This window comes from Chiloscyllium punctatum, chromosome 3 (assembly GCF_047496795.1).
Source record: "Chiloscyllium punctatum isolate Juve2018m chromosome 3, sChiPun1.3, whole genome shotgun sequence".
Lineage (NCBI taxonomy): Eukaryota > Metazoa > Chordata > Chondrichthyes > Orectolobiformes > Hemiscylliidae > Chiloscyllium > Chiloscyllium punctatum.
This window is the reverse complement of record NC_092741.1, coordinates 121,768,540-121,784,370: the sequence shown is the minus strand read 5'-3', so window position 1 is coordinate 121,784,370 and position 15,831 is coordinate 121,768,540. Positions and strand designations below refer to the sequence as shown.

Below are 15,831 nucleotides of genomic sequence, written 5' to 3'. Positions count from 1 at the left end.
TTTAGAGAGGATGCAGAGGAGATTTGCTAGGATGCTGACTGGACTGGAGGGCATGTTTTATGAAGAAAGGTTGAGGGAGCTAAGGCTTTTCTCATTGGAGCGAAGAAGGGTGAGAGGTGGCTTGATAGAGGTATACAAGATGACGAAAGGCATAGACAGTGAATAATCAGAGACTTTTCCCCAGGGTAGAAGTGACTGTCACAAAGGGGCATAATTTTAAGGTGTTTGGAGGAAAGTTTGAGGGAGATGTTGTCAGAGGCTGGCTCTTTACACGAGTGATGGGTACATGGAATGCACTGTCGGTAGAGTCAGATACATCAGGGTCATTTAAGCGACTCTTGGATAGGCACATGGATGATAGTAAAATGAAGAGTAAGAAGCTTAACTTGATCTTAGAGTAAGATAAAAGGTCGGCACAGCGTCAAGGGCCTGTACTGTGTTGTACTGTTCTATGTTCTATTGGTATTTGTCAAATCAATTTAGGCCAAGTGGGGAAAGATGTCTACACAAAATCTTCAGAAGTAATGCTCGATCATCCTAAACACTAAAGGTTTATTATGTAGTATTTATTATCTGGTTACATTACATCTAAGGTGTTAGAATCTTCTCCAGTGAAAACTTGTGCAAAATACCGGTTCAATTCATCTGCAACCTCCTTATTTTCCATTATTAATTCCTCAAATACACTTCCCAGAAACCAACACATATTTTGTTCACTTTTGAAACGACCTATCATAACTTATTATCATTTTTATATTTCTAGCTAGTAAGTTCATTAATCTTCTAGTTATTCTTAGCTGTTTGTTATGTGGAGTCCAATCTTCTGACCTGGCCTTGATCTTTCTGTAATTATTTGTTTTTTGTTTCGGTTTGGTCTGGTCTGATCTTTTATATTTTGATTAACCAGGGATGGTGGGTCCTCCCTTGGAAATGTTCTATCTCATTGGAGTTCTGTGAATTCTATAATATTCCTTTAAATGTCTTCCACTACGTCTCTACTGACTCATCCCTTAACAAAGTTTACCAGTTCACTTTAGCTGCCTCTGCTTTCGCGTCCTCATTACTTCCGTCATTTAAGTTTAAAATACTTGTCTTGGACTAGGATACTTTCTCTCGCTCAGATGAATTGTAAAATTCAAATAAATTAAAGAACCTCCATGATGATTGCGATACCTTTCTGACAAGCTCCCACTGTTTCATCCTTTGTACTTCACCCATCATGTCGTTACTGTTGGGGGAAATGTACAAGTGACTCTTGCCTTTGTTATATAATCATAGAATCCCTACAGTGTGGAAGCAGGCCATTTGGCCCACTGAGTCCACACCAACCCTTGAAGAGCATCCCCCTCACCCTGTCTCTAAAACCCTGCATTTCCCATAGCTAATCCACCTAGCTTACAGCAAAGGGCAATTTAGCATGGCCAATCCACCTAAATTATCTTACCTTTAATCAGACAGCTTCTGCATTCTGGTTTGCTGACCTTAGGTCATCCTCTTCATAGAATCCCGACAGTGTGGAAACAGACCATTTGGCCCAACAAATCCACACTGACCTTCCGAAGAGTAACCCACCCAGACTCATTCCCCTACCCTATTACTCTACATTTACACCTGGTTAATGCACCTAACCTATATGACAACCAATTCACCTAATCTGCACATCTTTAGACTGTGGGAGGAAACCGGAGCACCCAGAGGAAACCCACGCAGACACGGGAGAACATGCAAACTCTGCACAGTCTCCTGAGGCTAGAATCAAACCCGGTCCCTGTCGCTGTGAGGCAGTAGTGCTATGACTGAGTCACCATGCTGCTCGTCTGCCGCTTTACTAATTTCATGTCTTTTAGTTTTATTTATACCTATAATGCCAGTTGTGCTAACACTCTTACTAATTAAGAGAGACATTCTTTTCCTAGTTTCCTGTCTCTTCAATATCATGTACCCTTCAGTGTTCAGGTCCCAATCTTTGTCACCCTGCTACCATGTCTCTGTACTGGCCATTGGATGCTAATTATTAATTTCTATTTGTGCTGTCAAGTCATTTGGTTTGATTGAAATGCCATGTGCATTCAGATACAGAACCTTTTATTTTGTAATCTCTAGACTGACTTGTTGATTTACTCTTAGATTTATATTTCTCTTTCTTCCTTTCATAGTTTGTTTGTCACCTACCCTATATTGGAGTCTGTGCCTATGAGGCAAAATCTACTTCTGCCACACCAGTCTTTTGGGCTTGCATTCATTTATAAGAGTTGTAGAGATGTTCAAAACGGAAACAGATCCTTTGGTCCAACCCTTCCAAGCCGACCAGATATCCCAACCCAATCTAGTCCCACCTGCCAGCACCCGGCCCATATTCCTCCAAACCCTTCCTATTTGTGTACTCATCCAAATGCCTTTTAAATGTTGCAATTGTATTGGCTTCCACTTCCTCTGGCAGCTCATTCCATGCACATACCACCCTCTGCATGAAAACATTGCCCCTTAGATCTCTTTTATATCTTTCCCCTCTCACCCTAAACCTATGCCCTCTAGTTCTGGACTCCTCGACCCCAGGGAAAAAGTTTTGTCTATTTATCCTATCCATGTCCCTCATAATTTTATAAGCGTCTGTAAGGTCACCCCTCAGGCTCCGACACTCCAGGAAAAACAGCCCCAACCTATTCAGCTTCTCCCTATAGCTTAAATCCTCCAACCCTGGCAACATCCTTGTAATCTCTTCTGAACCCTTTCAAGTTTCACAACATCTTTCCAATAGGAAGGAGACCAGAATTGCACACAATATTCCAACAGTGGCCTAACCAATGTTCTGTACAGCTGCAACATGACCTCCCAACTCCTGTACTCAATACTCTGACCAATAAAGGAAAGCATACCAAACGCCGCCTTCACTATCAACCTGCTATGAACCTGGTCTCTTTGTTCAGCAATACTACCTAGGATCTTACATTTAAGTGTATAAGTCCTGCGAAGATTTGCTTTCCCAAAATGCAGCACCTCTCATTTATCTGAATTAAACTCCATCTGCCACTTCTCAGCCCATTGGCCCATCTGATCAAGATCCTTTTGTAATCTGAGGTAACCTTCTTTGTTGTCCATTGCTCCTCCAATTTTGGTGTCATCTGCAAACTTACTAACTATACCTCTTATGCTCACATCCAAATCATTTATATAAATGACAAAAAGTAGTGGACCCAGCACCGATCCTTGTAGCACTCCACTGGTCACAGTCCTCCAGTCTGAAAAACAACACTCTCTCTAATCTTAATTGTCCTTTAGCAATTTGCACACAGATCAGATTAATGGATTCAGATATGATTACCTCTGAGGTTCTGCTTAATTTGATGCATTGCTCTTCATGCTACCATGCAGAACTTCTTTCCTTGTCCTCCCTATGTCAATGTATCTCATTGGGACCATGCCAACTGGATGCTACCCCTTCCTCTGAATATCTCCAACTCTGAGCACGTCCCAAGCCTGAGACCGAGCAGGCAACACAGCATTCTGGATTCTCACTCTTTTGGTGTAGAGAACATTATACTGTCACTACTGCCACTTTGGTCATTTTGCCGTAACTCGATGTTTGTGTTCCTCTGCAACCTCATACTATAGAAAATTACACAGTAGAAGATCACTAATAGAAAATCACAAATCTCGTTCATTAGAAAGTTTGTGTTATCTAGACAATGTCCACAATTCATCAATCACATTATAACCAATTCATGCTGATGAAACGCGCGTTATTGCAGAATGACCTGTTCTTCTCTTCTGTTTCCTCCAGTTGAATGGCTTCCTGCATCGTGGAACTGTGGTCATTTAGCTCAATCACTCTGCCATCCTCATTTACATTCAATAAACATGAAAAACTTCAAACCCTATAAAAAATCTTCCATAGTTTATGGTTAAAACAATTATACATAACTTAATAGATAAATATGAAGAAATAATATGTACTTAAAATAATCATTATCCAATCTCAGTAATGTAAAGAGCATGCAGTTTGCTGGAACTTTTGAGTCATTGCATGGTCATGTTTCAGGGAAACATTATCATCAGTTTGCTTCTTTCTGGAGAATAGAGCCACATATTCTTTCCTGATGATAAGCACTCCATTCCAGTATCATGCATGTTAATCTACTAAGACTCCTAACTCTCTCAATCAACACCATTCATGAAGTTCATGTATTGTGCAATTCTCACTTCCTTATCTTTTTGAAACCCTCCTTCACCCAGCTAAAGAGACCAAAGTGACTGTACTGTTGTTGTTTGGTCTGTGTTGGCCACACAAATAGTGTCATGATGTTTGTCTAGCCAAATCAAATCTCAGAACCCATGTGTACCTGACTTATTTTAGGCCCAGTAATTGACTTAAGTGGAAAGGTAATACAGACAGCTTAAATAAAAAAAACGGACCAGTTTTCCACTTTCGGAAAATCACCCTCCTGCTAGAGTTATATTGGATTCTGCCAGATGATCACTGGGGAAAGTCTTCGAAATAAAATCAGTTCAGTGTGCATCACTTTATCCCCAACTTTATTAATGATCTTTTGGAAGTGTGTTCCAGAGAAAAACAAATAGAAAGCAGAACAGGCCAACAAATCAAGTCGCAACATAGATAGAGGGCAGAAGGGGAGCTATTAAGCAAAATAATATTCAAATGGGTGACAGCTTGTTTGTCTAGTAATGAGCTTGTAAAATAGGGAAGATTTGAGATAGACGAGACCTCGGGGGGGAGAGAGAGCTTCTGAGGACAATACATGAGAGCTGACTTAGCTGCAATACGTACCTCCACTCAAAGATCCAGCGTAACACCCTTGGGGAACAATTCATTTTGAGGTGTAATGTAACTGTTATTTCTTCATTGTGTGTGGATTGAATATTGACAGTTTATTTATGGTGGATTCTGGCACTTTATGATTCCAGCAACTCATGCAATGTATTCATATTCATGTCAGCTTTTTAAACACTCTGGCACCAACATTTTTGTTAGATATGTAGTCTTTGATACAGCTATTTCCTGATAATTACTGTTATTATACAGTATAATTATCATATTTTAAAAATGCATGCCACTCACTCTTTCAATTCATGCAAGCTGTGCCCAACAAAGAGCCCAGCTTCATCCAGAAAAAACTCCTTAACTGCCAGGTGATATCCTCATTTAGTGAAAGCACAGCAGGCCACACAATTTATAAGAGGACCCCTCTCAGAGACAAAGGCCTTGCGTTCACAAAAGAATAATTGAAATTTTTTTTCTTAAGTCCAGTGACTACCACTACACTGTCTCCTTTTTGTTACAGTCAACCAATTTGACACTAGACATTCATGGGATTTTTGTGGTATTCAGATTTGTAAACCTTCAGTGAATTAATTGTTAATGTAGGCCTTCCAAGCAAGGCATTCTGTCCTTTTATATATATATTGACTAACCTGTCTCACTGTTCATTGGCTTCATGGGAAAATACTGCAAAATAAGGGTAAAAATACAGCTGCTGTATTAATTCCTTGTCTCGGGACAGAGAGAAAGTGATAGAAAAGTGTAGAAGGATAAAGTTTCCAATGGTTCCAGGAATTTGACTCAGTGATGCTGAAGGATTGGTAATAAGTTTGCGAGTTAGGATGGTGAGTGGCTTGGAGGGAAATTTTCATGTTGTGGTTTCCCGTGTATTTGCTCCCTTCATCCTTATGCCTTTGCAATCTGAAAAGTTCCCATTAATTTTGACTCAGTCTTGTGTATATTAGCAAATCCTCAATCCATGCTTCTCCAGTGAAAACTAGTGCAAAATACCTGTTCAATTCATCTACAACCTCCTTATTTTCCATGATTAATTCCTCAGATACACTTCCCAGAAACCAACACATGTTTTGTTCACTTTTGAAACGACCTATCGTAACTTTCTTTTCATATTTCTAGCTAGTAAGTTTATTAATCTTCTAGTTATTCTTAGCTGTTTATTATGTGGAGTCCAATCTTCTGACCTGGCCTTGATCTTTCTGTAATTATTTGTTTTTTGTTTTGGTTTGGTCTGATCTTTTATATTTTGATTAACCAGGGATGGTGGGTCCTCCCTTGGAAATGTTCTATCTCATTGGAGTTCTGTGAATTCTATAACATTCCTTTAAATGTCTTCCACTACATCTCTATTGGCTCATCCCTTAACAAAGTTTACCAGTTCACTTTAGCTGCCTCTGCTTTCGCGTCCTCATTACTTCCGTCATTTAAGTTTAAAATACTTGTCTTGGACTAGGAGACCTTCTCTCGCTCAGATGAATTGTAAAATTCAAATAAATTAAAGAACCTCCATGATGATTGCGATACCTTTCTGACAAGCTCCCACTGTTTCATCCTTTGTACTTCACCTATCATGTCGTTACTGTTGGGGGAAATGTACAAGTGACTCTTGCCTTTGTTATTAGATTAGATTAGATTACTTACAGTGTGGAAACAGGCCCTTCGGCCCAACAAGTCCACACCGCCCCGCCGAAGCGTAACCCACCCATACCCCTACCCCTACATCTACATCTACCCCTTACCTAACACTACGGGCAATTTAGCATAGCCAATTCACCTGACCTGCACATTTTTGGACTGTGGGAGGAAACCGGAGCACCCGGAGGAAACCCACGCAGGCACGGGGAGAACGTGCAAACTCCACACAGTCAGTCGCCTGAGGCGGGAATTGAACCCGGGTCTCCGGCACTGTGAGGCAGCAGTGCTAACCACTGTGCCACCGTGCCGCCCATAAATTATATTATCATAGAATTCCTACAGTGTGGAAGCAGGCCATTTGGCCCACTGAGTCCACACTAACCTTTGAAGAGCATCCTCCTCACTATAAAAGCAAGCCAAGAATGATGATTTTATATCTAGAAGGATAGAAATCAAAAGCAGGAAAGTTATGTTAACTTTTAAGGAACCTTGGTTAGAACCACTGTTGGAGCACTATTGAAAGTGCAGGTCTCCATTCTGAGATAGACATCGTAACACTAAAGAAGATGAAAAAGGGAATTTGTTAAAATGATATCAGAGCTGACAGTGTACCTATCTGAAAATAGTACATTTTTTGGAAAGAAAAACTGAAGGATGACCTAGTAAAGGTATTTAAATTATGAAAGGCTTTAATAGATTTGTCAGAGTTGTTTCAACTTGTCGGAGAAACCAAAACTAAGGGCCATAAAAATTAGATAGGAGGAATCAGGAGGAATTTCTTTACGAAGAGTAATGAAAATGTGGGATTCACTGCCATGAAGAGTCATTGAGGGAAAAGTACAGAAGCCTTTAGTGTAGAATGTGTAGACTTGCAATTTACATAAGAAATGTATCTCTTCTGTAGCTAGGTTCATTAAAGTGTCCTTTAGGAATAGACCAAATAAAACATAGAAGTGTACAAATTGATTTGCATGCACATTTTGTATGGACAAATAGACAATCCTATTTTAGTGTCTTAGGTGTACAATGTTCCTTCACACAACTGTGAAAGTTATCAGTTATTTATCCAATTCCTTTTTGAAAGTTACTGCTGAATTTGCTTCCACTACTGCTTCAGACAGTGCATTCCAGATCATGACAAGATATGCAGTGCATTGGTTAAATCAATTATCCTTAATCACTCAAGTCTATCTTAAAGTTGTGAAGTGTTGATAACATATGTTGTAGATGTAAAATCTTGCCAAGACCCTGGCTTATGGTGTCATGAATCTTGCTGCTGGATATTTTTTGTGTTGCTGTTAATGCAGCTTATATTTTCTAAATGACTTTGTCTTATTGATGTTGCAGGAATGGCATGCAAGATATCCATCTGACTGTTCTTAAAAGAGAGAGTTCAAAATCACCAGTCCATCGCAACTCTTGCCAGTCCATGCTGGACCCTGTGGTCAGTGATGACTCTGTAAGTATCGTGATGGCACAGTGCAGTTTGTATAATGAATTAATAAATTTTTTCAGAAGAGTCATTGAGGTAATTTTTCTGCTGATTCTTTTTCATGCATATTTGCTGCCAGCATACGTGTCACCCAACTAGCTTTAACACACACACTTGCCATTTTCACATGCTGTTCTCTGTGTTAAGTATTGCTCAATGGCTAATGCTAAGAAGTTGGAGGTCGGGTTAGACCTGACACCAAATTTGGACAACTCTTTATGCAAATTAAACTCTCATCTAATCCAAGAATTTTCCAGCCTAGGAAACTATGGGAGCATTCTGGAGATACTGAATGACAATATTATATTCCATTCCATTCCATGAATGCTGTCTCTGAAGGTAGATCTTTGGCTCATTCGTGTCTACTGCTGTTTCCTCTTAAAGCGTTTTCTGATAGTTTTGTCAGTGTAGTATGCCTTTGCTATCCACTTTCACGAACACAGGAAGGAAATACTCCAGCAAGAACAGGAATATGTTACTCTGCAAATATATATGCAGTAAAAGATCAGATAATTAATTGACTAACCCTCCCCCAGCTCTTTCACATTTCACCCTTGTCTGTGGAGACTTTACTAATATTCTGTGTTGAGGTTTTTTGAGAGGCCTGGAATAGCCAGGTTTATACTTGTGCATGTGTGTAAGAAGCATGTACTGGGAGTTATAAAAGGTATCTTGTTCTGTACTGGGATGATTGAGATGTATTCTGGTCAATACTGAAGTGTTGAGAGATTTGTAAGCTGGTCCGTGTGGGAATGTTTTGAGAACTAACCAGGCCTGTGCTAGTGTTGTGTGGAGGTGAGGTAAGTTCTTATTGGAGCGGTGAAAAGATTAAAGAGTGCTAATTGATGCAATTCTAAACAAGAAGAGAAAGTAAAATAAAATTGGGAGAGAAAATAATTTCAGGTGAAGGCTTTCCTTCATTAATTTTACAGTTGATAAAATACATATGGATCCTTTAACAGTATTCAATTTGTTTAGAAGTCACCAAGAGAATGATTTCCAATGTGCAATAATAGCTCACCATCTATTGTGAAAGGTTCTGTATCTGGTGGAAAAATGAAGTGGTTAGGAAAAGATCAAATTTCAATATATATTTTAGTTTACCATGACAATCAAAGCCTAATTTGCAGCTTAGACCCTAGCTAGTCAGATAGTTTGGGGCTTTGGTTTTGAGGCTTGCCTGTCAGCATTCAGCTATTGAAATCGATGTTGATGACTCATATCAGAGTTTCCTATCAATGCAGTAGAGTGAGAGTTGTTTTTCAAAAATATATATTTTTATTTACAAACCAGGTTGTGTGCAAGCGTGTGTGTCTGACTTAGCATACTGCTTTAATGAAAATTAAGTCTTGACTGTGTAATTTGTAAATGTTTCAACTTAATTCAAATTCAGAATGAAAACGCAGGGCCCATACCTACTTGCATATTGGAAAATGTATGGGGATTCACATTCAGAGTTGGAATAATTTGCTGATTAACTTTTGAAAAAGCTTGTTGTTAAAAGTGAAAGGTATTAAGATAGAAGCATTATTTTAAAATACCTTGGTTTTCCTTTCTCCCCAGGTCTGGAAAAAGATCCATTTTTTTGTTTGAACAGTATTTGTTTATAATGTCATCCAAGAAACTAGCTGAAAGAATTTGACATGCAGATGGTTATTTAATTTTGTTTGGAGAAATGACAATGTTTTAAAGCAGTGGTTTCATAATTGTATCTTCTCTTCATCTTAGACCTAGTTAATTGTCCTCAATATTGAATATCATCAATGTTCACTCAATATTCATTCAAATAGAGAAGTAGAAAAAAAAAGCATGTTAATATTGGTACTTGAATTTTTAATTTAAGTAGACAAAGATAGTGATGAAGGGCTTTTGCCCGAAATGTCGATTTCGAAGCTACTTGGATGCTGCCTGAACTGCTGTGCTCTTCCAGCACCACTAATCCAGAAAGATAGTGAACTGATCGGTTTTTAAAAGCCAAAGTATTCAGTTTAGGCGTACTCTTTCATCCAGTAAGTATTTTGAGATGGATTTGGAGAAGTTTGTTTCCATACTGTACGACTGGTTCTGCATCTCTATAATTACCTGTCTTATAATGGAGCAACCTTTTCAGACTTGTGTAAAAAGAAATTGGTCAATTTCACACCTAAACAAATACTGCAAATTAGAAGCATTATATTTCCTTGTACTTCGAGAACGAGAGCAGAGTTTAAGTTGATAGCTTGATTTAATTTTGCAGTAAGATTTAGATTTTTGTTTTTGAAATATTAGCAGGTATTTAAGTATGCGATGAAGTTGCCTTTTTTAATCCTCTTCCAAATGATGGACTGAAATCTTTGCTTCTTCCAAGTAGGATTTGCCAACAAATCCTAAAGATGCGGAAGCGCTGAAAGGTATTTGAACATATCCTTCTACTGTGTTTTCATCCCACTTGTCTTTTTTGTACTGAATTAATGAGGTTGTTAACCTTCTGTATCCTGCCCCATGTGCTTCCATAGACCTGTTAAATCTAGTGAGGGTTTGGAGTCTCCTCTGGAATATTGACTGTGCTAATTATCATAAGACACTTGATTTCAAAGAAATCTCCACTTATTTCTTGCCCAGCAGTCTATTCCAGATTACCTCTGAGGAAGATGGTCATCAGTTGATGGTTAGGTAACCAACAAGGGCAGGTTTGAATCAAGCCCAGGCAAACTGTGTGAACTTATTGTGAAGAAGAGTACTGTGAGTACAGTGCAGCTCAGAGCTGTTTTGGAAGCCTGATCCAATAGACTAACAAATTGGCTGCCTGCAGGAAATGAGTGCAGAGAGAAGAATGGAGAAATGCTTGGCACAATGTCCAAAATTGAATGGCACAAAGCTATGGGGACATAGTTCCTTGAAAGTTGTGTCACAGGTAGACGGTGATTATAAAGGCATTTAGCATGGTGCGCTTCATTGCACAGACCATTGAGTATAGGAGTTGGGGTGTCACATTGAGTTTGTACAGAATGATGGTGAAGCCACTTTTGCAGTACTGTATACAGTTGGGGTCACCCTTCTAAATTAAAGATATTATTAAATTGGAGAGAGTTCAGAAAAGATTTACCAGAATTTTGCCTGGACTGGAGGGTTTGAGTTATATGGATAGGCTGGGACTTTCTTCACTGGAGCATAGGAGGTTGAGGGGTGATCTTAGAGGTTTATAAAATCATGAGGGGTATGGATAAGGTGAAGAGCAAAGATCTTTTCCCCATGGTGGGGGTGTTCAGTACTAGGGGGCATATGTTTAAGGTGAGAGCAGAATGATTTCAAAGGGAACTGAGAGGCAACTTTTTCACACACAGGATGGTTCGTATGTGGAATGAACTGCTAGTGGAAGTGGTAGATACAGGTACAGTTGTGACATTTCAAAGAAATTTGATCAGGTACATAAATATGAAAGGTTTAGAGAGATATGGGCCAAATGCAGGCAAGTGAGACTATTTCACTCTGGGAAACTTTGGCATTGACGAGTTCAACCAAAGGGTTTGTTTCTGTGCTGTGTAACTAAGTCAGATTTGGCGAACCAATGGTGGTAGAGTGTTTGGTGTGAGGAGTAGATGATGATGCAATGCTGCAGGGCTTAGATCTGGTTGTGGATCACTTAGCTCTGCCCTTTGGATCCAAGTAGTGCTATATTGTAACTTCATTAGGTTGAGACCTCATTTCTACTGGTATTACTCCTGGTATGACCCCCAATACCCTTTATTGAACCAGGGTTAATACCCTTGCTGGCTGGTGAAAGTCGCAAAGGAGATATGAGGGGTCATGAGGTTACAGATTGTGGTTGAATACAGTTCTGCAGCTGATGGCCCACAATGCCTGATCAATGCCTAATCTTTATTGAACTTTAATTCTGGCCAATTCATCCATTTAACATTAATTCCTGCCTGTGACTGATATACAGTAACCATGCTATTATCTCATGAAGCACCGCAGCCACTGTCCAGTGCTTTTTTCCAATAATAATTCCCAAACTCATGATTTCCTTGAGACAGAAGGACATGGCCAGCAGGTACATTGGAACACAACCACCTCTAATTTCCTCTTCAAGATGTAATCATTCTGACTTGGAATTTGTCACTTCTTTTATTGTCATTCTAGACCACCTTTTCCAAAAGCATTGTGGGAGCATCTTTACCATATAGACTGCAGTGATTTAAGGCAGTGCCTCATCCCCACCTTTTTCAAAGTCAACTAGAATTGGGCAATAAATGCTGGCCTTGCCAACATACCATATGCAGAAAATTAATAACAACATCCAAAGATCCTTTTGACCACACAATGACCAAAAATTCTATTCTATTAAAGTCTTCAAGTCTATTAAAGAGTGGAGAACATAGACTAAACTCTTATAAAGGCAATGTGACTAAGAGTCAGAGTTTCTGGCATTGAATGTTGAAATGTTGAATAATATGCTGTAAATATCTGAAGAGGATTGGGCCAAAACATGCAGTTCTTCAAATAACACTTTTATTTTGATTTAATGTTTAGAGCGGATTGGATGTTGAATAAAATACCCTAAATATGTTGTTAATATTGGTGATTTTGTAAATTTCAGATAAAGATTTCAGAAGACTTACTGCAGCTCATGAAAGTAATGTCCTCTCACTTGAGCCAACTTACAGAGCTCGTTTAATGTTAAAGAGGGAAGGAGAAGGTAAATATTCTCAGTCTTGCACTCTTGTCTCCACTGAAGATAAATGCATTTTAAAAGGGCAGAAAATCAGGTATGTCTGACCAGTTGCATTTCCTATCTTTCGAAATTTGTGTGTTCTCATGCTATCCCCAATAAAGGTATTTCCCTTATCCCCCTCTATTACTGTATTCCTAATGATCTCGTTGGTTTATCCTTAGAGTCAAGGCATTGATCACAATCTTTTGGTCTTTAGATACTGGAAAAGCACTGGATGTTGAAGGGTCGTTAATGATACATAATTATACACGAAGGGAGAATGAGTTATAGAAACTATAGGCCAGCTATCTTAACATAAACGGCAAAAGCGTTATTGGAAAAATATATTGAACAAACTGTATGTTTGAAAATCATGGATTAATCAGTAAAAACCAACATGGAATTGTTAAAGAATAAACATGACTGATTTAATTAAATTCTTTGAGGCGAAAGAGAAGATTGATACAAACAGGGAATGAACCACGTAGCCTGTCTAACCTGCTCCACCAGTCATTTAAATCAAGGCTGATTGTCAACCTCAATGCCACTTATCCACACTATCTCTTGATGCCATTAGTTTCCAGAGATCTAAATTTTTATCCTGAGCATGCTGAAATTATTGAGCTTTTGTAATGGAATTACAAAAATTCATTACCCTCTGGATAATGAAATTCCTTGTTATCTCAGTTTTAACTGACTTAGCCCAAATTCTGAGGAATGGCCTATTCATGTTTTAAGATTAGACCTTGGTTCTAAACTTAGCCAAGAGAAACATCCTATCTACATCCATTGTAGCACATTCTGTATGAATTTGTATATTTTAATGAGACCATCTCGCACTCTTTGAAACTCTTGAGAGTACAAGGCCCAATTTTCTCAATCTCTCCTGATTAGACAATCCTGTCATCCCATGGATTATTTTGCTGAGTCTCCATTGCACTCTTGGAAACTTTATCTCTACTTCAATAAGAAATATTCCATGAATGATTTCACCAAGGTTCAATATAGCAAGACATTTTCACTTCTGTATTCCAATCTCCTTGTGATGAAAGCCAGCATACCATTTGCCTTCCTTCTTGATTGTTGCACCTGTATGCTAGCTAGTGACTCATAAACAAAGGCACTCAGGCTCCTTTGGATTTGTACATTTTCCAAACACACTTAAATTAAGAAATATTCTATCTTGGGGTTTTTTTTCTACCAAAGTGGATAGCTCACTTTTTCCCATTATATTTTGTCTGCCAATAATTACAAATTCACTTAACCTGTCTAAATGCACTTGAATCCTCCCTACATGCCCATATCCAGATCATTCATAAGAACAGAAGAACAAAGAATGGGAGTAGGCAGTTCAGCCGCTCGAATCTGTTCTGCCATTTTAAAAGATCATGGCTGAGCTCATCTCTGCTTCAACTCAACTTTTCTGCTTGCTTCCATAACCCTTGAACCCATTACTAATTAAAAATCTCTCTCTCTCTCTCTCTCTCTCTCTCTCTCTCTCTCTCTCTCTCTCTCTCTCTCTCTCTCTCTCTCTCTCTCTCTCTCTCTCTCTCTCTCTCTCTCTCTCTCTCTCTCTCTCTCTCTCTCTCTCTCTCTCTCTCTCTCTCTCTCTCTCTCTCTCTCTCTCTCTTCCTTAAACTTATTCACTGTCCTGGCATCTACTGCATTCTTTAGATTAGATTACTTACAGTGTGGAAACAGGCCCTTCGGCCCAACAAGTCCACACTGCCCTGCCGAAGCGCAACCCACCCATACCCCTACATCTACCCCTTACCGAACACCACGGGCAATTTAGCATGGCCAATTCACCTGACCTGCACATCTTTGGACTGTGGGAGGAAACCGGAGCACCCAGAGGAAACTCACGCAGACACGGGGAGAATGTGCAAACTCCACACAGTCAGTCGCCTGAGACAGGAATTGAACCCAGGTCTCTGGCGCTGTGAGGCAGCAGTGCTAACCACTGTGCCACCGTGCCACCCAAATTCTGGGGTAGTGAATTCCACAGTTTCATGACCCTTTAACAGAAGTAATTCCTCCTCATCTCTGTTCTAGATCTAGGGGCAAAAGTGAGGACTGCAGATGCTGGAAACCAGAGTCTAGATTAGAGTGGTGCTGGAAAAGCACAGCAGGTCAGGCAGCATCCAAGGAGCAGGAAAATCGACGTTTCGGGTAAAAGCTGTGCTTTGCCAGCACCACTCTAATATAGACTCTGTTCTAAATCTGGCATCCCTTAGTTTAAAACTGATGTCTAATTCTAGATTTCCCTATTAGGGCAAATATCTGCTTTACATCTACTTCATCGATTTCATGAATCATATTATTTATGTAAATTAGATCTCTCCTTCTAAACTCTAGCGAATGTAGACCTAAATTGCTCAATCTCTCCTCAAACAAGCTTTTCAGCTCTGGGATTAATCCAATGAACCTTCTCTGAACTGTCTCCCCTACAATTACATCCTTCAATTAAGGGGACCAAAACTGTATGCAGTACTCAGGATGCAGTCTTACCAATGTTTTATACAATCGCAACACCACTTTCCTACTTTTATACTCCATTTCTTTAGAAATAAATGAAAAAATTTTATTTGCGTTCTTATTACCTTGATACTAACTTTCTGTGACTTGTGCACAAGGTGACACCCAGATCCCCCTCCACTGAAGCATTTTGAAGTTCCCCTCTCCATTTTAATAATTTGTCTTTTTATTCTTTTAACCAAAAGAATACCATCTACCAAATTTTGGCTCATTCACCAAACCTATCCTTATCCATTTGTAAATTGCTTGTTTCTTCATTGTTACTTACTTTCCCAAGTATTTTAGTGTCATCTATAAATTTGGCTGTAGTACATTTCTATCCCTGCACCCAAGTTATTGCACATAGGATTTGGTCCTTGGGGCCCAAACTATTGTACTCCATTAGTTATATCTTACCAATCAGAGAAAGACCTATTTAACCCAACTCTCTTTTTCCTTTTGTTAACAATCCTCCATCCAAACAAATCTATCAGAATTATAGAATCCCTACAATGCAGAGAGAGGCCATTCAGTTTACCTGAGTCTGCATCTACCCTCTGAAGAGCCTCCCACCCAGATACAGCACCCAATCCCATCGCCATAACCCTACATTTACCAAGGCTAATCTACCTACCCTGCATATCCCTGGACACTACAGGGCAATTTAGCATGGCCTAATCTCTCTTTGAACAGTGAAAG

At 39.3% G+C, this 15,831-nt stretch overlaps 1 protein-coding gene across 5 annotated transcripts in view; it reads left to right on the top strand.

Annotated features, from left to right (window-relative positions):
* The window catches only part of LOC140464582 (pecanex-like protein 2), a 268,742-nt gene that overhangs the window by 25,946 nt on the left and 226,965 nt on the right, over positions 1–15,831 (top strand). For all 5 annotated transcript variants that reach the window (XM_072559843.1, XM_072559850.1, XM_072559861.1 and 2 more), the window contains exons 3-5: positions 7,778–7,889; positions 10,273–10,312; positions 12,502–12,600. In XM_072559843.1, coding sequence (XP_072415944.1) covers positions 7,778–7,889; positions 10,273–10,312; positions 12,502–12,600 — 251 coding nt within the window. The remainder of the gene's footprint in view (positions 1–7,777; positions 7,890–10,272; positions 10,313–12,501; positions 12,601–15,831) is intronic.